The sequence below is a fragment of the Elgaria multicarinata genome, chromosome 4 (assembly GCF_023053635.1).
Source record: "Elgaria multicarinata webbii isolate HBS135686 ecotype San Diego chromosome 4, rElgMul1.1.pri, whole genome shotgun sequence".
Classification (NCBI taxonomy): Eukaryota; Metazoa; Chordata; class Lepidosauria; order Squamata; family Anguidae; genus Elgaria; species Elgaria multicarinata.
Genome location: NC_086174.1, coordinates 82,253,903 through 82,281,723, shown reverse-complemented (window position 1 = coordinate 82,281,723; position 27,821 = coordinate 82,253,903). Strand labels below are relative to the sequence as shown.

General features: G+C 43.5%; 1 protein-coding gene across 1 annotated transcript in view; it reads left to right on the top strand.

Moving 5' to 3' along the window:
- Positions 1-2,109: 2,109 nt before the first annotated feature.
- Positions 2,110-27,821, top strand: part of ENPP3 (ectonucleotide pyrophosphatase/phosphodiesterase 3) — a 69,394-nt gene continuing 43,682 nt past the window's right edge. Inside the window, exons 1-5 of the mRNA XM_063124672.1 lie at positions 2,110-2,312; positions 13,259-13,337; positions 16,835-16,957; positions 19,071-19,196; positions 23,884-23,944. Of these exons, the coding sequence (XP_062980742.1) occupies positions 2,190-2,312; positions 13,259-13,337; positions 16,835-16,957; positions 19,071-19,196; positions 23,884-23,944 (512 nt within the window). The 5' untranslated portion in view covers positions 2,110-2,189. The remainder of the gene's footprint in view (positions 2,313-13,258; positions 13,338-16,834; positions 16,958-19,070; positions 19,197-23,883; positions 23,945-27,821) is intronic.

The window sequence follows — 27,821 nt, the reverse complement described above, 5'->3', positions numbered from 1 at the left end:
ACAAGGCAGCAGGAGACGACAGTATCCCAGCTGAACTGTTTAAAAAATTGCAAGATGATGCTGTCAAGGTGATGCATGCCATATGCCAGCAAATTTGGAAAACACAAGAATGGCCATCAGACTGGAAAAAATCAACTTATATCCACATACCAAAAAAGGGAAACACTAAAGAATGTTCCAACTATCATACAGTGGCACTTATTTCACATGCCAGCAAGGTAATGCTCAAGATCCTGCAAGGTAGACTCCAGCAATTCATGGAGCGAGAATTACCAGATGTACAAGCTGGGTTTAGAAAAGGCGGAGGAACTAGAGACCAAATTGCCAATATCCGCTGGATAATGGAGAAAGCCAGGGAGTTCCAGAAAAACATCTATTTCTGTTTTATTGACTATTCTAAAGCCTTTGACTGTGTGGATCATAACAAACTGTGGCAAGTTCTTGGTGGTATGGGGATACCAAGTCATCTTGTCCGCCTCCTAAGGAATCTGTATAACGAACAAGTAGCAACGGTAAGAACAGACCACGGAACAACGGACTGGTTTAAGATTGGGAAAGGAGTACGGCAGGGTTGTATACTCTCACCTTACCTATTCAACTTATATGCAGAACACATCATGCGACGAATCCAAGGCTGGAGTTAAAATCGCAGGAAGAAACATTAACAATCTCAGATATGCAGATGACACCACTTTGATGGCTGAAAGCGAGAAGGAGCTGAGCAGCCTTATGACAAAGGTGAAAGAAGAAAGTGCAAAAGCTGGGTTGCAGTTAAACCTCAAAAAAAAAAAAATCCACAAGATTATGGCAACCAGCTTGATTGATAACTGGCAAATAGAGGGAGAAAATGTGGAGGCAGTGACAGACTTTGTATTTCTGGGTGCAAAGATTACTGCAGACACTGACTGCAGCCAGGAAATCAGAAGACGTTACTTCTTGGGAGGAGAGCAATGACAAATCTTGATAAAATAGTTAAGAGCAGAGACACCACACTGACAACAAAGGTCCGCATAGTTAAAGCAATGGTATTCCCCATAGTAACCTATGGCTGCGAGAGCTGGACCATAAGGAAAGCTGAGTGAAGGAAGATAGATGCTTTTGAACTGTGGTGTTGGAGGAAAATTCTGAGAGTGCCTTGGACTGCAAGAAGATCAAACCAGTCCATACTCCAGGAAATAAAGCCAGACTGCTCACTTGAGGGAAGGGTATTAAAGGCAAAACTGAAGTACTTTGGCCACATAATGAGAAGACAGGATACCCTGGAGAAGAGGCTGATGCTAGGGAAAGTGGAAGGCAAAAGGAAGAGGGGCCGACCAAGGGCAAGATGGATGGATGATATTCTGGAGGTGACAGACTTGACCTTGGGGGAGCTAGGGGTGGTGACAGCCGACAGAAAGCTCTGGCGTGGGCTGGTCCATGAAGTCACGAAGAGTCGGAAACGACTGAACGAATAAACAACAAAATACCATCTTTTTGGAACCTGGCAAAAATATTTTCATCATTCCAAGTTTTTGATGATCTGTTTTATTGCTACTCCTTTTATTGTTATTTTTAATTTATATTGTATTAGTTGCTGTTGTAGATAATTTATTATATATTCTTTTCATTATGTTGCTTTTGAATGTGTGTTGCTTTAGAGGCCAATGGGCAGCAATGTTTTTTTTAAAAAATAAAAATCTATAAGCATCTCAACTCACTGCCCCTTACAGAACTTACCTGTTCCTCCAGAATCACATACAGAAAGGTAAACACTGTGCATAAAGAAAGAAAGGGAAGTAGTTGTGTTTTTTTAAAAAAATGGCATTACTTTGAAAATGATGAACCAGTCTGAATTCAAGTTCTGTTGACTTGCGTTTTACTAAATTTCCTTGCATTATTCATAGGAGGGTTGAGTAAGTTTCTTGAAATCAAAGAACATTCCAGTTCTGATTTTTCCTGTCAATTTCCAACTTAAAAGCCCAAACCAAAAATATTCATCATTGTTAGTAGAAAGGACGCCCAAAAATGTTTTCCACCCTTTGAACTGGTTGACTGAAGTGATGTTAGCTTTTCCTGATGCCCAACCCTCAAGGGCTCTGCTCTCATTTATACGCTGAGACTCGAGTGATAATCACTCAAATTGTGCTGGGCTGAAGCAGAGCTGAAAGGGCAGAAGGCCAAGAAGGAAAGAGCAAAGTGTAACTGGAAAAATGGAAACTTTTTCTGGCGGTGAAGCAAACTTAAGGGGAAACAGCAAGTTGGAGCTCATGAATTTACAAACAGAGGAGATTGTGAAAAGGAGCACCCTTCAGAAATATAAGATACTCTGTGCTGTAAGTATTATTTTTTGCATACTTTTTAATGTCAGTGTTAAGTTTATTGCATGATCCACTCCAGTTTTGTTAAGTTTAACAGAATAAACATTGTTTTCTATTGACTATCTGGAAATTTCCTGGCAGGTTTTGAGGCCATAACAGCACGGATAGACAGCAGCTTTACTAGAACAACAATTGTTAATGTTTTCAGCTGACATGGCTAACAGGCTGATAGGGACACTTGAAACTTTCAGAGACACAGAAAGTTGCCGACATCCATGTCTCCTGCCTGCAAAGCAGTAAAAAAAAAAAAAAAGTTGCTGGTTTTTAAGAACAAAAAGTAGATGTCTATCTCTACTATGTATTTCATTCCGAGCCTTAGTGTCTCACGTTAGGTATGTCGACAGATGGGTTCCTAGGCTTGTCTATATGGCTTGTTTACCCCGACCTAAATGTGCATATTCACGTTTTAGGTTATGTGACGCAGCCGTCCATTTGTTGCAATGCCGGGTTTTTAACCCGATAATGCACATCTTCGCATTTGTGATTTACCGTGACTTTTAGATCACGTGTGAGTTTGCACGGCATTATGGCTATGTGTCATTGGGGAAGTTAAATCGGATTTTGACATGTGGGCGGAGCTTTGAGGACAGGACAACGTGATTGGCCAATTTCCCAATTTTGCACCAATCGGCTGCCTCGTTCGTTCGCACCGATTTTTGTTTGAAGTCTCTCTGCGGAGCTCTGCAGAGAAAGTTTCTTAAAACAAATTCATTTCTTTATTTATATATTTATTGCATTTCTGTACCACCCAATATGCAAAGCTCTCTGAGCAGTTCACAAAAAGAAAGGGGGAAACAGGTAGCCAGACGAAGAAGACGTGTTCTGTTGCCTCGTTCTTTTCCCTCTGTAGCCTCATTCCGCCCCCCTCCCAGTTTTTGCATTACATGAAACTGCGGTGCTCTGCATATAAAATGTATACCTTCGCTCCTCTCTCCTCTGTAGTGTTGTATCATTTTATATGTGGTAGTGTATTCTAAGTGTGTTATGGTCATTTTATAGCTCATAATCACCAGCAGAGATGTGGGTGCTTCTGAAAAAAAAATAACATATGATCTGAAATCCAGTATCCAAGGCAGCAAGCCTATATACACCAGTTACTGAGGAACATGGATGATAAGGTGCTGTTGTACCTATGTCCTGCTTGTGGCTCCCTGGTCAACAGCTGGTTGGCCACTGTGTGAACAGAGTGCTGGACTAGATAGACCCTTGGTCTCATCTAGCATGGTTCTTCTTAAGTTCTTTTGAAATAGATGATTGAATAGATGATTACCCTGCTCCCTATGTGCCTGTAAATAGCATCTCTGCTTTTTCTAGGAGGATGACATTGCTAGCTTTGAAAATGCTGATTGCACATTCATGGTGGGAAGGGAGGAAGGGAATTATGACTCACAAGACAAGTGATCAGCACTCTTGAAGCTGGCACCACTGGCCATGTATTTGGAAATGTGCCTATAGTACATATGAAGCTATGCTTTATTAAGTTAAACCATCTAGCCCAACATTTTCTATTCTTTCCAGAAACTTTCTAGGGTTTCAGGCAGAGGATGTCATATCACCTGCTACCTAATATAATCATCTGGAGCTGCCAGGGATTGAACTTGAGATCTGTGTGCAAAGTACACGTTGTACCACTAATAGGCATGTGCTCCGCTCCGATTAGAACCGGAGAATCAAAAGCGAATTGGCCTGCTCCGCCTTGCCCAGAGGCGGAGTAGAAGTGGACCATGGACCCCTAGAAACAAGGCGAAGAGAAGCGGCCATTTTCAGAGTGATCCTCTTTCCGCGGACCGATCCGATCGCCATTTTGAAACATTTCGCCCATAGGATTGCATTGCGGAAAAGAAAAGGGGATAACTGTGTTGTTTTTGAAGTTATCTTTCTGAAACTCTTGTGCTTAGAGAGTCATGGCTGGGGGGTCATTTTGAGCCTACTCTCAGCTCTCTCCGTGGTGCGGTTCGCTTGCTAGAATTTTTTAAAAAGTAGGGTAAAAGCGGGAAAAAGATTACCTTTTCGATTGCTGAGGGGCAGAGTCAACTCCCAGTCATGATCACATGATCCCAAAGTTGGAGGAGGGGATAGGCAAAACGGGTAACTTGGCATTCTGGGAACTTCTCTTTCTTAGTCTGAACGGAGTTTTCCCAGTGTTTTTTTAAAACAGTAGCTCCACCAAATGCACAAACGCAACCTGAAATCATACTAACAGATAGGAAACACACAGCAGTGCTACCCACCCTAACTTTGGGGAACAACTGAATACATGTGGTGCAAGGGGATGAGCTCTCCTAGGGCATGTGGACGTGCCCTCACTCTCCTGTACTTGGAGGGCCATCAGAGCCCTCCAAAGAGTAACCCAGTGAAGCAATGCCTATCATGAGTTGAAGTGAGCGTTTGCTTCTTAAAGACTTGTACCTAGACAGGACCAGTCAAATTGGCAGATGCTTCCCCCTTTGGGCACGTCCACCCCCCCCTTACTGGTAAAAGACAGATATAGCCTTTTTAAAAAAGTTCTTGTTGTTTATTCAGCAACACTGCTGCTTTTAATTCCACCCCTACTTTGTTTATTTATTTATTTATTTATTTATTCCATTTTATATGCATTACTGGCTTATCCTTGGCTCACTTCCTTATGCCCCCAGAAATGTCTGCTGCCTGCCTGCCTTCCCTCCCTCCTCCCCTGCCTGCCTTGCAGGGATAGTTTGTGTCTGGCTTTGACTCAGGGGAGAAGTCCTTCCTGCGCTCAGTTAGACTTTTGGAAGTTCCAAATCCATTTTTCAAGTGTGGAAGAAGATTCATATTTAGGTTGATCTCTACTCCCCAATTCATGGCATCTTGGGATTTCCTTTGAAATGGCCCCATTGAGCTCTCTGCAGGTTTAAGCTCTGCCAAAAATCAGGGGATGATGGGATTGCCTTGTACCTTGGCATGATTGTGGGTCTAGATGGCATCTGTGAGTGTGCCCACTTCTCTTTTTTTTATCTGTCCAAATGTCAGAGAACAGTCCACGTCTGCAAATGGGGTGCCCGATTTTCATAAATTCCCCAAAAATCAGGGGATGATGGGACTGCCTTGAGTCTTGGCATGCATGTGTATCCCTGGATAAGCTATCATGGTGCCGAGTATGAGGTTTCTAACATGCAAATTGATGGAGCTATCGAAAGGGGTGTGAATGGGGTGCCCGATTTTCATAAATTCCCCCAAAATCAGGGGATGATGGGACTGCCTTGAGTCTTGGCATGCATGTGTATCCCTGGATAAGCTATCATGGTGGTGAGTTTGAGGTTTCTAACGTGCAAATTGACGGAGCTATCGAAAGGGGTGTGAATGGTGTGCCCGATTTTCATAAATTCCCCAAAAATCAGGGGATGATGGGACTGCCTTGAGTCTTGGCGTGCATGTGTATCCCTGGATAAGCTATCATGGTGGCGAGTTTGAAGTTTCTAACATGCAAATTGACGGAGCTATTGAAAGGGGTATGAATGGGGTGCCCGATTTTCATAAATTCCCCAAAAATCAGGGGATGATGGGATTGCCTTGAGTCTTGGCGTGCGTGTGTATACATCCATGAGGTGTCATGGTGCCAAACTTGAGGTTTCTAACTTTAACAGAAAAAAAGTTGTATACTTTTTTAGCTTAATGCAAGCCTATGGGGGGGGGGAAATGGAGCTCCTATCCGGATCCGGAGCTCCGCAGCGGACTGGAGCGGACATAGGCGGAGCGGGGGTGGAGCGAAGCGGCCCGATCTGCAAATTGCGGATCTGGAAGAGAAGCGGAGCGGGGGGTCCGTGCACACCCCTAAACACTAACCCATAACGACTCCTTTTCCTAATGGTGATACAGTGTGTGCATTCCACTTCCTGTGGGCTAACTTTGACTTTGTTTACTGAGTGTGTGTGTGACTTAAAGTAATATAGTTTCTGTGCTGAAAAGTGCTGAATTCCTAATCAAGTTCATTTGTGTTGATTACAAACTGACTGGTTTATACCCTGTTTGAATTTCTACACACACACACACACACACACACACACACACACACACACACACACACACACAGAGCCTTGTCAGCTCTTGCCACTAGATCATGGGTGGGAAACAGTTTTGAGGTGGTGGGCCAAATGGCCCCCTACCCAGGCCATTTCAGGCTGGATGACGTCAGGGTGTGTACCACGTTCCAGACAATATCCGATCATCAAACAAAGCATAACCTGGAGCTCCAGCAGCCATTTAAGCCAATTACCATCTTTGCATGCACCATGTCCTCTCTGATGGGGGACACAGCGTGGGCAAAGTCACCCCAACCCAAGTGGCAGGTGGCATGTTTCAGCTGCCGCTGGGAATGTTTTGCCTGTGTCACATCCTCTCTGATGTAGGACGGCAGAGCACAGGCGAACCCCAGCTTGGAGCAGTGTGTGTTGTCCCTGTGGAGGCAGTGTGTGATGTGCAAACTGACAGAATTGGGTCCTCTGCCACCCACATCCTTGCTGTTATCTCCAGTCTGAGAACAGAGATACCAGTGGAGATTCCTCTGGGGGTGTGGCTTGGCCTCCAAGCCCCGCCCCTAGAAGAGTCCAAGGCAGACCCATGGGCTGCAAGTTCCCCAGCCCTGCTGTTGACTAACAAATTGCCTGTTGGGAAAATTTCTAAGGAAAGCCTATGGGTGGATGTGGATGTTTCCAATCTCCTCATGGACATGAAAGAGAAGGGATCACGTGAGCAGGAGGCTCACGGCGACTCATTTGTATATTTGAACTGGGCCTATGAATAAGTTTACATACATTTTTGGACATGCATACCTATCAAAGGTTTAGTTTCACTCTGCATATTCCCATTCCATAGAATGTATACACTACCTCTTTTTCTTTCTTTCTTTTTAAAGAGGAGGGTTAGACCACACAACCCTCTCCTCAAGCAAAGGCAGAAAACTCTGTGCATTCAATACTAATCTAGGCATTTTTTTAATGACAGAATAAACTTAAGCCAATTGAATAGTTATTGTTTGCTGTATAAAGGAAGAGAAGAGGATAAACATGTCCACTAATGCAGACTCTCAATGTTTTCCATTGTTCTCTCTCTGGTAGATTTATGGCCGGATCTACACTACTGCTTTAAAGCGCTTTATAACAGTTATAAAGCGCTTTAACTGCTTTTAAGTGCTATAAAACTGTTTTAATAGGGTGGCCATATGACCTGGATTTGCCCGGATCTGGCCGGATTCATGGTGCAAACCGGCAAATCCGGGAGGGGGAGGGGAAATCCGGATTTTAAACAAAGAGCAGCTCTAATGGGAATTAACAAAAATGCTTATAACTCCGTCATTTTTTAAGATAAAGACATGAAACTTGGCACAATGGTAGCTCTTAGGAAGGGCTTTAGTCATACCAAATTTGAAACAGATCTGTTCATCCACTGATTTTTTAGGAATTTTTTAAAAATTGAGGTTTTAAAATTATTATTTTTAAAATCGTCATTTTTAAAGATAAACAGATGAAACTTTGCACCATGAAAGGACTTAGGTAGAGCTTTAGCCACACCAAATTTGAAACAGATCCGTTCATCCATTGATTTTTTAGGAATTTTTTAAAAATTGAGGTTTTAAAATTATTATTTTTAAAATCGTCATTTTTAAAGATAAAGTGATGAAACTTTGTACCATGATAGGATTTAGGTAGAGCTTTAGCCACACCAAATTTGAAACAGATCCGTTCATCCATTGATTTTTTAGGAATTTTTTAAAAATTGAGGTTTTAAAATTATTATTTTTAAAATCGTCATTTTTAAAGATAAAGTGATGAAACTTTGTACCATGATAGGATTTAGGTAGAGCTTTAGTCACACCAAATTTGAAATAGATCCGTTCATCCATTGATTTTTTAGGAATTTTTTAAAAATTGAGGTTTTAAAATTATTATTTTTAAAATCATCATTTTTAAAGATAAAGTGATGAAACTTTGTACCATGATAGGATTTAGGTAGAGCTTTAGCCACACCAAATTTGAAAGAGATCCGTTCATCCATTGATTTTTTAGATTTTTTTTAAAAAATGAGGTTTTAAATTATTATTTTTTAAACTGTCATTTTTAAAGATAAAGAGCTGAAAGTTGGCACCATGATAGCTTTTAGGTAGAGCTTTAGCCATACCAAATTTGAAACAGATCTGGGGCCAGTAGCAAACCCTGTTAACAACAACAGCAGCTTGCAATGAGTGAAGATACAGTCAGAAAAAATATTTGAGGGAAGGGGAGAATGTAACACTTTTTATACTGTTGTTTTTATACTGTTTTTATGTTTTTTAAATTTTTGTATACTTTTAATGTTTACTATTTTTAATTGTTGTAAACCGCCCAGAGAGCTTCGGCTGTGGGGCGGTATATAAATGTAATAAAATAAATAAATAAATAAATAAAATAACACAAAGAGTATAGCAAAAGCTTCAAAGTACAGCAAAACCTACAAAAGTAGGAGTGAGTGAAGTTAATTTCAGACACATTGAATCTCTCACTTGTTCTTTATTTCAGTGATTTTAACATTAAGATGTTATGAAGAAGAGATTTGTCTTAAATGTGTGCTGTAAAATCAGACATGTGACCAAGGCTATGTTCGGGTGGACACGCCCCCTTGGTACTGGGCACGCCCCCTTGGGGGCGGCCATGTTGTCCTCCTTTTTGTTTTCCAAAATATGGTCACCCTAGTTTTAAAGTGCTTTAAAGCAATAGTGTAGATCTGGCCTATGATCCCACCCAAACCACACCAAAATACCAGGAAGAATACATAAGGGGTGACTGCACAAACTTAAGGGGGAAATGGAAATGTTGGAGGAACTTGGAGGCTCAGAATGATGGTTTACCATTTCATAATCAAGCATACCACTTAGGGAGGTGTTTCACCTCCTCTTAGTGTTTCATACTACAGGATTGTTCCTTCTTGCCAAATCACTGAGTAACTGTTGTTATAAATAACTCAGTGGAACTATGTGGGGTCAGCACCAGTTCCGAGGAACCCCCCACAAACTTACAAGGGTGTGAAGTGTTGGGCAATTGAGACAGACATGCAACAAAAGTAGCAGATGACCCACTGCTGGGGCACTTTGGAGTTTAGAGAGTTAATCTCTCTACGCTATGCCTGTCTGGGTATTTAGTGCAGTTATCAGCATAGGCTGGAAGGTCAGGGAAAGAGAGTTGCTATTGTCTGCAGGAGTTCTATCTCCCTCTCCAGGCCTGTGGACTGGATGATTACCAATCTGGGGTGTTTGTATCTCACATTGAGCACTCAGTACACAGTCTACTGGTGGGAGGTGCTGTAGCTCAACTGCAGAGCATCTGCTTTGCATGCAGAAGGTGCCAGCTTCGATCCCCAGCATCTCCAGCTAGGGCAGGAAAAACTCCTGCCTGAAACTGTAGGGAGCCACTGCCACTCAGTGTTGACAATACTGGGTTAGATGGACCAATAGTCTAACGCAGTATAGGGCAGCTTCTTATATTCTTAGGTTCCTACTGCACTGCAGCCTCCCTACCTGAGCTGATGGAGGCGCTCTCAAACAGGATGTTGATGATACTCAAGAATATTGCCTGAGGGACTTTAACATCCATGCTGCGACTGCCTTGGCCACCATGACAACCATGAGGTTGTCCCAGGATAAATCTGTCCAATCGTTCTGTACATGCTACGTTTGGTTTTCTCAGCTGGACAGGAAGGTAATGTTCAGAAAGTGGGGCAGGTGATGTCTGTCTTGTTCCAGGAGATTCTAAATCCCTCATAAAGAGAAGGAGGAGTTCCAGCTTCTTTAAAGGATGTCATAATTTGATCACTCCTGAATAGGGTGCCCATATTTGGGAAACCAAAAAAGAGGACACCTAGTGTGTGTGTGGGGAAGCAGCTTTCTGTGTCCTGCAGAAAGTACGTTATTTCCCCGCCACCTTAAAGAACCCGATTGGAGTGGAGGAGGGGAAAGGATTTCATTCTGCACCACCACCATCCACTCCAATTGGGGCCTTTTCTATAATGTCCACGAATGACCCTCTTTCCCCTTTAAGACCTCAATTGGAGCTCGGGGTGGGGGAATTATGTGCCTCAAGAAAGTATGTCATTCCCTCCTGCCATGCTAATAGCAGCCTTAAAGGGGAAGGTGTGTCATTCCAGGGCATTATTGAAAATTATAGAAAATCCCCCGACACCATAGAAAGAACAAAAACCAGGACAAATCCGGGGAAATCCTGACAGTTGGCCACCCTATTCCTGAAGAATCCTAGTCTCGACATGGACAATATCAACAATCTAGGCCAGTGTCCAACATTCCCTTCCTGGGTCAGTGATGGTTGGGTGCATTAGAGCAAGGCAGCAGAGCCCTGCTAGTCAACCTGCTAGTATGGAAAGGGTGCAGAAAAGGGGTTGGAGCAACTCCCTTATGAGGAAAGATGACAACAGCTGGGATGGTTTAGCTCAGAAATTTGATGTGTCAGTACACACTTGTGTATGGCAGCACAAAACTCCAGGATTTGTTCCACAAAACTACCATAAAACTGGTTAAAAGTACATTTTAAAGTTGTCCAGGTATTTTGGGAAGAAAGAGCTGCTATTTGCTTTTTGGATATAGTAACCACCTGCTGGGAAATTATGAAATATACTTCCTGCTTGGCTATTTTGTTGGTTTTGCATAATGGTTTATGTAGCTTGGGTAATGTTTCCATATCACAGTCCCCCTAATTGCTTACTAAATTCAGTATTCATTTTGCATTTTTTCTACTGTTTGATTTTTGCTTATTCTTGGCAAGTACACAAAAATCTGGGGAAGGATCAGTGGGCAGATTTTACCTTACCATTTACTTCAAGCTAAACTAAAATAAGCATTTTCGTCTATGATGATGATGATTCATTTATTGCATAATTAAATACATATCTGATATACAATATCAATGGTGTGCCTTACAGCATTTTCGGTTCTTTATTCCAGCTGTTGTGCTCTTTTTTGTTCATAAGTACACAATCCTACATGGTTTTGACCCCATTGTTTACAAGTTGTGTACTGAAAGAACAACACCTTCACTTAGCCCTGGTTAGAAGGCAGCAGAATGTCCTCATAGCCAGCCGAACTCAGATTCTAACTGCACCCCTTTGTGGGAGTGTCCCATTGATTACAGTGGGATTTCATAGGCAGCTGGAGAGAGAAGAGGTAATGCTATCCTGAATCCGGGATTAAGCCCAATTGAAAGTGGAATTTACTTCTGAGTAGGCATATATAGGATTGCACTGTGATTTATATCTGCTTTCTGCAAAAATGTACTCAAGGCAGCTCACAATTTTATTTATTTATTTATTTATTTATTTAAAAACAGCAACAACCCACAACTAAGTCTGAAGGCCTGGACATACTTATATGGTAGTACATAAGTTTCATTGATCTTAGACTTACTTCTGGCTAGACATGTATACAATTGCACTGTAAGCATGTAAGTATTCATAAAACCGCCCAGAGAGCTTCAGCTATGGGGCGGTATATAAATGTAATAAATAAATAAAATAAATAAAAAATAAAACAAGAGCAGGAAAAAAATAGCACCAGTTTAGGGCACAATCCTATACATCTTTAGACAGAAAAAAGTCCTACAATTCCTAGCATTCCCAAGCCAGCATGAGTTGGATGGAGAATGCTGGGAGTTGTAGGACTTTTTTCTGTCTATGCATAGGATTGTGTCATTCAAGTGTGATCAATCAGGCTGTATTTAAGTAAGAGCACCCTGTAATAATAGAACAGTCTTGGTTGGATGTGATGGCACCAGACATAGTTCCTTGGGTTGGGTGACCATATGAGAAGGAGGACAGGGCTGCTGTATCTTTAACAGTTGTATAGAAAAGGGAATTTCAGCATGTGTCATTTGTATACATGCTGCACCGGGTGAAATCACAACAGTTCATCACAACAGTTAATGCTGTAGGAACCCTGCCTAGCATGACCAGATACAAAAGAGGGCAGGGCTCCTGTAGCATTAACTGTTGTGATGAAGAGGGAAATTCACCAGGTGCTGCATACACACTAATGACACCTGCTGAAATGCCCTTTTCTGTGCAACTATTAAAGATACAGGAGCCCTGTTCCTCCTTTTCATGTGGTCACCCTATCCCTGGGTGTAATGACTGGACTGGTCATGTGTCCTACTTTACAGAGGACAGCCCTCTATTTGAAGGACTGTCAGAGGACCATCTTCTATTTGAAGACAGCCCTATTTGAAGGCTGTCCAGTCCAAGTCTGCTTTTAAGATGAAGAACCATCAGAAGGGAGAAAAGAGGCTTTGAAGGTGCCCATCAACACTTAACACCCAGACGGCAGAAGGAGGAAGCCCATAGGTTACCTGGTCACATCTTTCCCACCAGGGCAGATGTATTGTATTTCTCTTTAAATTACAGCAATTCTTTCTAAATTTGCAACTATATGTATACATTAACATTTGCAAAATGCATGTAAACCTCTGTCTCCTTTTGTCCTTTTCTGGGGCAATGTCTTGATGTGGTAACCCCAGTAACAGTGCTTCTAATGGAGTGCTTTGAGAATAAACAGGTAACTTCACCAAATAGTTCTTAATTTTGTTTCTTCACCAAGCAGAAATCTAAACAACAGCTTTTGTTCCTTAGGGAATTTTATTTTGTGGCAGCTTTCTTTTAAAATGTGGCATTCATCTACTAACATTGCAATCTTATTCATGTCTACTCAAAAGTAAATCCCATTGAGTTCAATGGGTATTGGATCTCAGCCTTACTTGAAAACAAAATCTCTATTCCCCTGCTGTTGTAGGAGCTTCCCGTTTTAGAGAGTATAGTGTTTCCATTCAAAGGTATTTGTATGGATTATTTGTTAAGAATGTATGTGTGTTATGCCATTTTAACTTCATGGTATTTTTGTTGTTGTCTAACAGGTTCTTTTAGTTTCTCTGGTGGTTGTAGCTCTCGGACTAGGTTTGGGACTTGGACTGAGGAAAACAGTACAACCACAAGGTATGTTTACAATTTAATATAAAAGTTTCAAAAAACGTTAAAAGGGAGTGGGGTATGTCTTCAGCCTTGTTCTCACTGAGGTGGTAAACATGTGCCTGGACTGTACCATTTCAGGCTATGGGGCAGGATCTACACTACTGCTTTAAAACAGTTTATAACAGTAGTGACAACTGTTGGGGTCCCAGGAAACACTCCATCAACAGTTTTCAAAGTGTCAGATCCTGCTTGGTGTAGATCTGGTCTAAGTCAGGTGGCCATTACATATCCCTAAAAAGGAGGAAAGGCACCATTAAAAAAAGAAGAACATCAATTTATATAAAATCCACAAGTGCTAATTTATATGTGTAGATGCAAATTTAGAAATGATTACTGCAATCTAAATAGAAATGCAATACATTTCATCATCATGAAGAGGACTGTGATCAGGTGACCTGTGTGTCCATTCAGTCTGCTGTCGACATGCTAACTGTTGATAGACAGCTTCAAGGCCCCTGCTCTCCCTTCATTGCTTTAAACTGGACCTGGGCTGCACAGTCCTCTAAACAGCAGACGCCTTTAAAGAGAGGACTGTCATCTGACAGACCTTCAGAGAGAGGACTGTACTTTGTATTGTAGGACACATGGTCACCCTTCAAGTGGGGGCTCACATCCATGAACATTCTGCCATAAAACCCCTTCTCTCTGGCATCTAGTTTGTTCTCGAAAGCTGGTGGTTTTTTGTATTTATTTATTTTTTGTATGGGGTAAGAAGGAATGATTAAAATTGGACCCAGACATAACTAACATGCCATGGATTGCAGCTTCTATTTAAACATGGTGGGATGATGAAGAGAGTTGGACATATTTTTACACTTCATTATGAAGATTGTTTGCTACATTATTTATGATCATGAACTTGTTTACTCATTGGATTGTGGCTGGTTTAAATTATTGAATATATTATAGTAGCAATGCACAAGTAGTGGGTGCCCCCTGTTCAGAATGATCTGAAATGTTAAGTTTCATTAAAAAAACTATGACTCTGTTCAGAAAATGCAAGCTAGCAAAGGCAGGCAGATAAGTTGAGAAGGGGCACGTGAGAAACCTTCATTCACACCATGTTTCCACAACTGCTCTGCCGAAAATTTCTTCCACATTCTTTTTTACCAATCTCATTCAATTTGACAGAAAAGAAATTGCTTTCAAAAATGAATTCAAAAGAGAGGGAAAATTCAGAGAAATTCTCATGGGTTGAGTTGGCAGTTCTCGTGCTTACTTTACTTATGAGGTGGTCGAGGAGTGTGTGTGAGTGTCCTGTCTGTCACTGTTCTCCTATCTCTCTGGCAGCTTGTAGCTTCCTCAGCTTCCCACACTTTAATTAAAGCCCAGGAGAAGACATCATGAGATAATTCCTCCCATAGAACAGTTTTGGATCAGGTAGTGCAGGTAGTCTGAGAGGCTGCAAAGATGATGATGATGATGATGATGATGATGATGAAAACCCCACACACTTTGCACTCTTGGCTACTGCCAATTTTTCTCAACTATTTTTGTGGTGAGGCCCAATGACCTTGATTGACAGTAAGTATGGGGTATGGTGAAGAATGCAAAATGGTGACCAGGCTGTGTTGTCACTTACAGTGACAGCACAAAAACCCCAAGGAAAAAAGAAGTTGTGCCAAACCACTGTTAATGGTGAGCTCCAAGAAAATATATGAGGATTTCACATCTCCCCAGAGAAACATATTGAAGTTGTCCTCTCAATTTCTCTGCTAACAGATAGGGTGAAGAATTTTGAGAGGCAATTTTTATATCCAATATTGAAAGTGAAACAATAAATAACTTTAATGTAAACAGAAGCTCCCACAAAATAATCATAGAATGTTATATTCATTACATACTATGCCAAAGTAAATAGGCAGGTGAAATGAAATGAAATCATCCTTGAAATACCAGTGCAAAAATATTATTACTGAGAACATTGCATAACTGAGAGTGCCTTCTTCCTTACCAACCTACCCGGTCACTGAGGTTATCCGAGGGCCTGCTGGTGGTGGTTCCACATAGATGCATCCTCCGCTGAAGTCCACCAGGGGAAGAGCCTTCAGTGTGGTAGCCCCCCTCCTATAGAATTCCCTGCCTCTGGAGGTCAGGCAGGCACCAACTTTGTATTCCTTTCGGCGCCTCCTGAAAAAATCATTGTTCCAGGAAGTCTTTCCTTAATGACCAGCTACGGTTCACTTTTCATTTGGCTTCTTTTAAAAATCTATTTTTATTTTATTTTATCTTGTATACCAGTCTGAAATTTTGAATGGGGAGCAGTATATAAATATTGTAAAAATAAATAAATAAATAAATAACTCCCTGATGAATAGTTGTCCTCCTGATATAAAGGTAACAGCTCTGAATTCTCAGTCTTCTTGGCTGATCTTAAAAAGGCCTTTTAATTCTCATCAGCCCCTCTAACAGCAAACTTAGGTGGTGAGTGCCAACAGGACTGGATCCAAAACAGGGCCCTAATATTATTTTGGTACACCACTTTGGGTAGATTTTTGGTACAGTGTTTTGGTGGGGTCTCTCTCTCTCTCTCTCTCTCTCTCTCTCTCTCTGTGTGTGTGTACACGTGTATGCACTTATACACGTGTATAAGTGGAAATTTCACCAGGTTCTCCATATATACAAATAACACCTGCTGAACTTCCCTTTTCAATACAACTGTTAAAGATACAGGAGCCCTGTCCTCCTTTTCATATGGCCACCCTAGTTCATAGCACCAGTTATTATGTCCCTGAAGTCTGATACATACAGTCATCTGGGTACTCAAAAGCTGACTGGAATCACTGCACAAAATGGAGCCCTGGAAGTTGTTAGCCACTTACACACAGGTACCACCACACCCCTTTTAGCACACCAGCACTGATCCACTTTAAGGTTGTTGCTGTTGTAAATACGAGTAAAGCTTAACCTTGTGGGCTATGATCCCAGCCTAGCTCTTCATTCCTAAGTACATTGGTGATTTGAACATTCAAAGAGACAGATATATAAGATGTGTCCCTCATCCCATCTTTTTATGCACCTGTTGCTACAAGCAAAGCAGCATCATATATGGTGTGGGTCCCATAAACAGCTGGAACTCATGTCTCGCACTGCAGAGGAGATGCACATGGACAAAGAAGATGACATGCTGCAACTATGGACGTCTTCCATTGCCCTTGGAGTACATTGGTGGGGAACATCTGGCCCGCGGGCCTAATTTGGCCTACGGAAGTTCCCCATCTGGCCAGCCAAGGCTTGAGCCCCCTCCATGGACCCACCTCCTTCCCCCCTGGAAGTTACCGGGCTAGGAGAGGAAGCAAGGAGAGGAATTCCCTACACTATAGGGGCTTCTCATTCTCATAAATGCATGGAAAGTGCTCCATGTGTACTTGGGCATTTTACCTGTGTGCACATTCCTAGAAAATGTGGAAATATTTGTACATGTTTAATTCCTACTTAGCTATCCTTGGTTCTCTTTCCAGTGAGCTGCAGATACAAATGCAACGAAACATTCAGTAAAGAGACGGCTGGCTGTAGCTGCGACGACCAGTGTACCAAACGGCAAGCCTGCTGCTGGGATTATGAGGCTACCTGTGTGGCACCAAGTAGGTGTACTCTTTCTGCCCAGATGATTTCCCTCTAGGTTGAACCAGAGTTCTCAAAGGGGTAAGGGGGCCACTCCACCGCAAGAGGCAGTTTTTGTCAAGGGAGCAGAAAACTGACCCTTCCCTTCCCTGGTGCAGATATCAGGTAGGTCTTGATTGGCTAAAGTGACTGAAGAGGCTTTATGCTTGCTCACTGCAATCAGGATCAAACTGATTCAGCGGCTTGTCCTGATGATGGTGCATTGGCACCTCGAGGCCCCCAAACCCTGTGGTTTCACTCCTGCAGGGTTGTGCCAAGTTATCCCCATGCCAAGAGCGAGTGTGGGGTTTATATGGATCAGTGGCTACTGCCACTGCCCCTGCCCATCCCTCCCTGACCTTTTCCCCCTTACCTCTCAGGGATTGAAGCCAACGGAATGGAGAACTTTCCCCTAGCAAAAGGGAGACTTCCCCCCCCCCCGCCATGATGCAGGCAGCACTGGGGCATACTGGCAGATATTCGGCTCACTGGCCCACCCCTTCCCCCTGTCCAGATGGACGGCAACCAATGAGGGGTTGCTATCTGCCTGGCCACGCCTCCGCCTCGCTTCAGAGCAGCAATAGACGACAGATGCACTGTCCTTGCCTCGCTCTAGATAAAAAAGTCAGGATAAGTCCCTGACTTTTTTACTTCAGAGCTTCAGGAGAAAGCCCTGGGATGGTTCTGCAGTTGCTGCTGTGTGGTATAAGTGCTACAGCGCCACCACGGAGCCACCCCCATGTATAGACAGCCCCCGGTCACTGCATGGTAAGAAAAATACTTACAACTGTTTTACATACAGCTTCTAAACAGTATTGTTGCATGATGTTCTATAGCTTTTATCATTGTTTTTATTGTGTTGTTGTGTTATTATTGTATTGTATTGGTTTTATGTGTTTTATTGTTGTATGCCTCCTTAGGAGTGCTTCTGCCCTGAAAAGGCAGTCAAGAAATATTTTAAATAAATAAATACAGAAGTTATCCTTTTCAGGCAAACAAAATTACAGTTCAAAACCACTGTTGCACTGTAGACTTTAGATGCAGACCTGACCTGGGCCAGTGGTTTACTGCATACTGCAGTAAAATCTGGAGCCGGTAGGTTTTTTGTCAACATAGCTTCTCCACAGTGAGTGTTCTTCATCCTTGCAGTAATGATTGCAAGTACTCGCCAGCCCAGTTCAAATGATTATATTTTGCCTTAATAAATCAAGGTATGAAGAAGCTGTGTCTATATGCAATGTGGAAGTCTTCAATCAACCATAGTTTCCCCATTTCATGGTCTGATTTTTGTTTAAAGATCCTAGAATCATAGAATAGTAGAGTTGGAAGGGGCCTATAAGGCCATCGAGTCCAACCCCCTGCTCAATACAGAATCCACCTTAAAGCATCCCTGACAGATGGTTGTCCAGCTGCCTCTTGAAGGCTTCTAATGTGGGAGAGCCCACGACTTCCCTGGGTAACTGGTTCCATTGTCGTACTGCTCTAACAGTCAGGAAGTTTTTTGTAACCATGGTTTCCATGTTCAGATGAAATGGGAAACTATGGTTAATTGGAGACTATTGTATTGGCACACCAAAAGGGAAGTAGAGTTTGTATTTTCTCTTATTAGGCCATCTGCATGAATGCTTAAGGTCACTGTTAGCATATACACAAAAATGCAGAATAATATAGTAATATGGAACTCCCATATTACATATGTCATTTTAGGGTATCTATTGTACGCCTCTTATTTAGGCCTCACATAAAAGTGCATAGCATGCAGATTTTCCGGGGGGAAATGGTTGCCTTTTCCAAATCATCATCATCAAAATATCCATCAGATACTACACATGGTTGCAACCTGTGAGAGGATTTGTGCCAAAAACTCTTGAAGGACACAAGAGTGCATGAAGCACATGAACACACCATTTTTGCTTGCATTTGGGGAAAAAATTCTAGAGGAATTTATGCTCTTCTATTGAGAATTCTGTTTCCAGTTAAACTAAATTTTCCCATCAGGAAAACTCTTTAGATGCGTATTTTCAGCCATGCTTCATATATATATATACATACACACATACATATGTAAATATGCTGGCACTTACCTTTCCCTAGCTCAGAGATGGACTTGCACTGCATCGCGCTGTGGTGAGACACGAATGGCCAGAAGTTTGTGCTCTTGTTCTGATGACTGCTTGGAGAAAAAAGATTGCTGCACGAACTACAAAAGCGCTTGCAAAGGTGAAACTGTAGGGAATTGTTAAAAAAGCAACTTTCATATATTACTAAGTATATCCCTCTCCTTGAAGGCCATTTCGGAGCCTCCAAAATGGCCCTGATTTGACTCAAGGTGCTTCGGGGGTGTCTGCCTTGCCTCAGCACCAAAGCGAGATTCCCCCCCCCCCAAACGATTCGGCCTTGCAAGACTGACTGGGAGTCCATGGAACTCCCAACTCCTCATTCCCCACTCGCATTCTCCTTGCTCCCCATTTGCAGCCCTCTCCCCCTTCCCCTCCTCCCCAACACAGTGCTCCTGCTGCTGGGACTTACCTGTAAATTGCGTCCTCCTCCCAGAGAGCCAAACCGCATTATAGTTAAGATCATGGTGGCTCTCTCTTTTTACTATATCTATGGCTAAAAACTACAGCAGCCATAAAGGGCCGTAGTTTGTGGCCATAGATATAATAAAAACAGAGATCTTAACTATAAAACATGGCTTGGGTCTCTGGGAGGAGAACAATTTACAGGTAAGTCTCGGTGGCAGGAGATGGGCGGTGGAGTGAGGTGACCAGGAAGGGTGCGGAGGGGGACAGAGAGGGTGGTGAGTCCAATGGATTCATGGCCAGACTTGTGCCAGCTTTCCCGAGCGGGTGGGCGGGGTGAGTGGTCCAGTGCGATTTTGAATTGGTCCGAGGTGCCCTGAGGCTTTGGTACTGATCTGCTTTGGCCTCGGGGAAGCTGTCTACACCAGCTTTCACATTCTTCTACCCTCCCTGTCCCCGGGACCACTCCCTTTTTGCCCTCTCTGTATTCGGTTTACTGAGCACAGAGAGGCAACCACCACAGAGAGGCAACCACCACCTGGGAGGGGGAGGAGAGCGTGGTTTTCTGCCTTCATGCTCAGAGTGGTGTCTCTGAGCTCAGAGTCAGCAAAGTGAAAAATCCTATTTCTCCCCCCCCTCAGACTCTGTCATAGGGTTACTCCCTCCAAAACATAAAAGTCAATTTACATGTTCACACATACTGACTTGGTTCACACATAAGAGTCAGGCCAGGGTTTAGCTGTCAGGGCTCAGAACACTTCCTTCTTGACCTCCCTTGTCACCTCACATGCTCCAATTCCTTTCCTCACTTCCTGGTTTGGGAAACTATAGTTTGCTGAAATCTATGATTCGAAGTGAATTTCCAATTTTAGTTGGAGGCAAAATGTGGTTTGCGCAATTCATAATTTGTCCAATTTGGATATTATGGCAAACGAGGGTTTTATGGAACCAGGAAACAGGGGAGGGAATCAGAGTGTATGAGGTGCAGGAGCCCTAGGCAAGGGCCCCAATAGCCCAACTGTGGTTGGGATAGTACATGTGAACCAAATGTCACCATATTTAACTAAATCCTAAAGTGTATTCTGGGTGGGTATGAAAAGTTTAAGTATAGTTTGCAAGTGTTATGGGGAATTATGTGACATGTTAGAAGATATTGATAGTTTTTTCTTTGCATTTTTATGATGTTAACAGCTTGGATTGTACTCAAATAGACATATCAGCATATTACGTGTGTGTGTGTGTGTTGCTGTCTTCAGCCATTTACAGCTAATCATGGAAAAGAAAAGGATGAAGTGGAAAGGGTGTTAGGAAAATGTCTACCTCATTGTCACTACATCCTGGAAGGGATCTACACGTCGTACTGAAGGCACTTGCGTGCGCCTCCAGTGTGCCCCCAAAACAATGGTGTAGATCCTGCCCTGAGAGATGGAGGAGGAGGCTGGGGAATCCGGCCGCGTCCTTGCCTCCGCCGCCGCCCACCTCCAGCTGCCGGCGAAAGAGGCACCCGGACAGAGAGACAAGCACGTAGGAGGGCGAAGGGGACGTTAACTATCGGAATCTGGTTAGTTGCAGGCAAAACACGATTTAGCTCCAGCCTCCCTCTCCCCCTCCCCCCACTCTCTCTCTCACACACATACACACACCAGTGGCAAAAGAAAAGCTCAGAACCTGTGATCTACATGGTTTGGAAAAGGTAAGCAGCCGCTGAACGCTGGTGGAAAAGTCTCTGGCAGTGGGGGGATCTACAAGTCACGCTTCGCCCAGCCTCCTCCTCCCGGGTGGCTCTTTTGCTGGCAGCAGGAGGCCGGTGGGGAGGTGGGCGGTGGCGGCAAGGATGCAGCTGGATTCCCCAGCCGCCGCCTCCTCCGCCTCTTCCTCCGTCTCTCAGGGCAGGATCTACACTAGGCATGTGCTCCGCTCCGATTAGAAGCGCAGAAGCAGGAGCGAATTGGCCTGCTCCACCTTGCCCAGAGGCGGAGTAGAAGCGGACCGCGGACCCCTAGAAGCAAGGCGAAGAGAAGCGCCCATTTTCGGAGCGCTCCTCTTTCCAAGGTCCGGTCCGATCGCCATCTTGAAACATTTCGCCCATAGGATTGCATTGCGGAAAAGAAAGGGGGATAACTGTGTTGTTTTTGAAGCTATCTTTCTGAAAATTCTTGTGCTTAGAGAGTCGTGGATGGAGGTCATTTTGAGCCTACTCTCAGCTCTCTGCGTGGTGCGGTTCGTGTGCTAGAATTTTTTTTAAAACCGGCGGGAAAAATACCTTTTCCGAAGGGCTGAGGGGCAAAGTCAACTCCCGGTCATGATCACATGATCCCAAAGTTGGAGGAGGGGATAGGCAAAACGGGTAACTTGGGATTCTACTCTGAACGGAGTTTTCCCAGTGTTTTTTTAAAACAGTAGCTCCACCAAATGCACTAACACAACCTGAAATCATACTAACAGATAGGAAACACACAGCAGTGCTACCCACCCTAACTTTGGGGAACAACTGAATACATGTGGTGCAAGGGGATGCGCTCCCCTAGGGCATGCCATGTGGACGTGCCCCCACTCTCTCCTGTACTTGGAGGGCCATCAGAGCCCTCCAAAGAGAGTAACCCGGTGGAGCAATGCCTATCATGAGCTGAAGTGACAGCGTTGCTTCTTAAAAGACTGGTCACTAGGACCCGTCAAATTGGCAGCTGCTTCCCCCTCCCCTGGGCATGTCCCCCTATTGCTGGTAAAAAACAGATATAGCCTTTTTAAAAAAGTTCTTCTTGTTGTTTATTCAGCAACACTGCTGCTTTTAATTCCACCCCTCCTTTGTTTATTTATTTATTTATTCCATTTTATATGCATTACTGGCTTATCCTTGGCTCACTTCCTTATGCCCCCAGAAATGTCAGCTGCCTGCCTGCCTTCCCTCTCTCCTCCCCTGCCCGCCTCGCAGGGATGTTGTGTGTGTCTGGCTTTGACTCAGGGGAGAAGTCCTTCCTGCGCTCACTTAGAGTTTTGGAAGTTCCAAATCCATTTTTCTAGTGTGGAAGAAGATTCATTTAGGTTGATCTCTACTCCCCAATTCATGGCATGTTGGGATTTCCTTTGAAATGGCCCCATTGAGCTGTCTGCAGGTTTAAGCCCCGCCAAAAAACAGGGGATGATGGGACTGCCTTGAGTCTTGGTGTGCGTGTGCATCCCTGGATAAGCTATCATGGTGGCGAGTTTGAGATTTTTCACGTGCAAATTGACAGAGCTATCGAAAGGGGTGTGAATGGGGTGCCCGATTTTCATAAATTCCTCCAAAATCAGGGGATGATGGGATTGCCTTGAGTCTTGGCGTGCGTGTGTGTGAGGTGCGTGTGACGTGTCATGGTGCCAAACTTGAGGTTTCTAACTTTCACAGAAAAAAAGTTGTATACTTTTTTAGCTTAATGCAAGCCTATGGGGGGGGGGGGGAAACGGAGCTCCGATCTGGATCCGGAGCTCCGCAGCGGAGCGGAGCGGGCATGGGCGGAGTGGGCCGATCCGCAAATCGCGGATCTGGAAGAGAAGCGGAGCGGGGGGTCCGTGCACACCCCTAATCTACACCATCGTTTTGGGGGCGCACTGGAGGTGCACGCAAGCTCCTTCAGTATGACGTGTAGATTCCCTCCTGCTTTTGCTATTATCTTTACTGTTAAAGAATTCTAAAGGATTTCCCCAACTTAGCACATGTTCCTTGCTTGCATAAGAGAACTGGAATCCGGCTGTGTGCTTCTCTTAGCACAAATTGTTCCATAGTCTCTTGCACAACATCTCAAGAGGCATGCCAGCACGAGATCTTACACACTTTTGCGCAGGTTTTTTTTTGTAAAGATGAGTACTTGCACCTCATCTATGTCATGCAAAGTCTGCAGAACAGTGCCGTCAGCAGAATTTCTGCGGTATTTCTGAATCCAACCCATTGTGTTTATGAGAGTAATGCAGGAGAATCTAAGTAACAAGGGAGAGGGCCTTTTCAGTGGTGGCCCCCCGACTGTGGAATGATCTCCCCGATGAGGCTCGCCTGGCGCCAACATTGTTATCTTTTCGGCGCCAGGTCAAGACTTTTCTCTTCTCCCAGGCATTTTTAACAGCATTTTAACAGCATTTAACAACGTTAAGTTTGTTTTTAATGGACCCCACAATTGTTGTTTTTAAATGCATACTGTTGTTTTTATACTGTTTTTATGTGTGTGTGTGTTGTTGTTGTTTTTAAATTGTATACTTTTAATGTTTACTATTTTTAAATGTTGTAAACCGCCCAGAGAGCTTCGGCTGTGGGGCGGTATATAAATGTAATTAAATAAATAAATAAAGTACCGTCTCTGGGTGGCTCTCCCCGCCCCAAATTTAAAATGTATCTTTTTCTACCTGATTTATAGGAGAAACATCCTGGCTGAAAGATACATGTACTTCTTCTAACACTGCTCAGTGCCCAACAGGGTAAGGATGAATTATTCTCTATTGGCTAGCTTGTATGTACGTTAGAAAAGAAGGCTGCCTGTAATTTTGTATTGTTTCGTTTTCTAAAGAGCTACACAAAGAAATGCTTCTTTTAGTGAGAAACAGCATTCCAAGCTGACATATGTTTGTGTATGAGATACAGGCCAGATCACACTGGAGTTCCAGACCATAAATAATTACTGCAGCTTCTGCAAGAGAGTTTACTGCTGTTTCCTAATCATGTTGTCAGTTTGCTTCCTTCCACCAAGTAACTACTCCTGCTCTGCTACCATGATAACATGGGCACTGCCTTCACAGTGCCACAGTGCCATCTCTTTGCCTTTAATCCCTGCTGTTTTGCTGTTGGGGGGTGGCAGCAGGAAATATTTATTTATTTATTTATTTATTTATTAAATTTATGTACCGCCCCATAGCCGAAGCTCTCTGGGAAGTTTACAAAAGTTAAAAACAGTGGACATTAAAAGAAAGTATGCAAAATTTAAAACCATTAAAATATATAAAAACAACAGTATAAAACGGTATCCATTTTTTAAACAACAGTTCTGGGGTCCATTAAAAAACAAACAAACTTAGCATATGTTGTTAAATGCTGTTAAATGCCTGGGAGATGAGAAAGGCCTTGACCTGGCACTGAAAAGATAACAATGTTGGCGCCAGGCGAGCCTCATAGGGGAGATCATTCCATAATTGGGGGGCCACCACTGAAAAGGCCATCTCCCTTGTTGCCATCCGAGCTTCCCTCGGAGTAGGCACTCGAAGGAGGACCTTAGATGTTGAGCGCAGTGTACGGGTAGGTTCATGTCAGGAGAGGCATTTCGTCAGATATTGTGGTCCCAAGCTGTGTAAAGCTTTATAGGTTAAAACCAGCACCTTGAATTGGGCTCAGAAACGTATAGGCAGCCAATGCAAGCAGGCCAGAATTGGTGTTATAGGTTCGAACCTTCCGGTTCCAGTTATCAATCTGGCTGCTGCATTTTGCACAAGTTGCAGCTTCTTAACTGTCTTTAAAGGTTGCCCCACGTAGAGGGCATTGCAGTAATCTAATTTGGAGGTTACCAGAGCATGGACGACTGAAGCTAGGTTATCCCTGTCCAGTTTGGGCCTCAAGTGACAAAGATGGTTCTAGGAGAACCCCCAAGCTATGAACCTGCTCCTTCAGGGGGAGTGCAACCCCATCCAGAATAAGTTGAACACCCACCATCCAGCCAGAAGAATCACTCACCAGCAGCATATCAGTCTTGTCTTTATTGAGTTTCAGTTTATTAGCCCTCATCCAGTCCATTGTCACAGCCAGGTACCGGTTCAGCACATCCTGATGAAAAGGAAAAGGAGAAGTAGAGCTGTGTGTCATCAGCATACTGATGACAATGCACTCCAAAACTCCAGATGACTGCACCCAATGGTTTCATGTACATGTTAAACAGCATGGGGGACAAGACTGACCCCTGAGGAACCCCATACTGGAGAATCCATGGGGCCAAGCAATGTTCCCCAAGCACCATCTTCTGGAGCTGACCCACCAAGTAGGAGAGGAACCACTGCAATGCAGTACCTCCCACTCCCAACTCAGCTAGATGTTCCAGAAGGATACCATGGCCGATGGTATCGAAAGCCGCTGAGAGATCAAGGAGAATCAACAGAGTCACACTGCCCCTGTCTTTCTCCCAACATAGGTCATCATACAGGGCGACCAAGGCTGTTTCCGTACCAAAACCAGGCCTGAACCCCGAATGAAATATGTTGGGATTCCCTGCCCTGTACAGGGAAAGTTTGCTACAAAGCACCCACTAGAGGGTGCAATCCCATTCAAGTGTATGAGAATGGAGAAAAGGGGAAGTTTTCAATTACAGACCACGTGGTCATCCCTCTCCTCCCATGTAATGCAGCCCCATTATGATTGTGCGAGAGAAGCAGGGAGCATAGCTCCAGTAAGGAAATGCAATTTCCCCTTAATCTAAAGAAGCCCACCATAGACTGCTGCATAAACTTCTCATGCTTCTGGAATTAACGGATCATAACAAAGCTGGAGAGGAGCAAGAGATGAACAATTTTCCTTTAAATGTGTTTATATTTTTAAAACATTTGTATCCCACTTGTACAAAGTTCAAGGAAGTTTAATTCAGAAGCTCCAAGCAGCATATATGGTTTCCCACCTCTCCCTTTTATTACCACAACAACCCTGTGAGATGGCTTTGGCCAAGAGAGAGTGACTGGCCAAAAATCACCTAGAGACCTTCATAGCTGTGTAGGGGTTTGAACTACATGGGAAGCTGAACTTGGATCTCCTTAGTCCCAGATCTAACCATTAGACCATACTGGCTTTCAAAAATCTCAAGTTAAATCAATTTACAAACTCAGCTGTCCACCATATAAAATAACACCACATCGCCATGTTCTACAGAAAGTGTGCAAATGAGGAAGCAGTCACGTTTCCTTTGTCTGAAAGCCCCTCTGAAAAACGGTCCCCCATGTTCTGTTCCAAGCAGTGTATGTTGCACCTTAGCCAATCATTTCTATTTGCAAGGACGGATGTAATTCCCATGAACCCTGGGGACACTCCATCCTGTGACTTTAAAGAGAAATTCAAATGTTCATTTGTTTGGAAACTCATGGAGGAAAAATGGCTTTCAAAGAGGGAGAATTGCAGCACAAAATGATGGGCAGGGAAAGGGTTAAGCACTCCCTCGCACCTGCATTCTTCACTCCAAATCCGCCCTCTGCAGCTACTTTTCCTTAGAAGGTGCCAGCAGGGTTTAGTTACAGGTATTTGCATATAATGTGCAGTTTGACCCTTACTCTTATGTACAATCACCTGACAGAGCGTGTGAAAGAGCGAAAGAGAATCTTTGCAACAAATTTCCACCTGTCACATTTCATTGATTTAAAGCACCCAAAAGGGATCCTTTCTTTAGGTCTCTTGTGAGATTTTTATATCCTTCACACATTAATTTTAATTGCTATTTATCACTGAGTCATCACCATGGGCAAATCTACCCCTTCTTTTCACATGTCAGGGCTTGTATCTTCATAGTCAGCATTCTGTAAACTTTGAACTGCTACAAGTTGTCAGAGAGCGCAGGAGGGTGAATCCTGGGTCAACACAGAATTGTACATATGACCCTTAATCTTCTTTGGGCTGCCTTTTGAAATAGCAATGAACGTATTATGAAAACTTTGCAGTCTAAACATCTTGATCTCATATATTTACAGTGTAATCTCTGGTTAAATCCCTGGTATCTAAAGTTTAATGAAGACGATCAGGCAGGATTTAATTTGAAAACAGTGGTGTAACTAGGGCTGGACTTTGGGATCAAAGTCTGGGCCCTCCGCAACCAGGGGGCTCCCTAATAACCACTCAGAGAGCAGCAGGCCAGCAGCAGAAGCCGGCTCCATTTTATTCCTGTACACATGATGATGCTATGATTTAACCGAGCTTAAAATGCAAAATTGCATGTGCTTAGTAGTGGTTGTTTCTTTTTAAATCAGGGTTGGCAAACAGTTTTGTTGTTCCTATTATTCTAATATGTCTGGCATTTCGAAGTAGCTGTAAAGCATGGCCGAGTGGGGTGGGGTGGGGTGGGGTAGGGCGGAAAAAGAAATGGTAGTCATGTGCTTCACAACTGAAGTCATACCCCTGGCTGTCTAATGGGTGTGGGAAGACATAAGCCAGGGTCAAAAATGACTGAGCTGCACCACTCTTGTACCTGAAGCCCCAGAGAGTTACTGACAGTCAGAGAAGGCAATGCTGAGTTAGATGGACAAACTGTCTGCTTTGGTCTAGTGCAGCTGCTGATGCCCAGAAGGGTGCCAGTTCAAAGTCTTTCCCTCCCACACTGTTCCTGCCCCTTGATATATA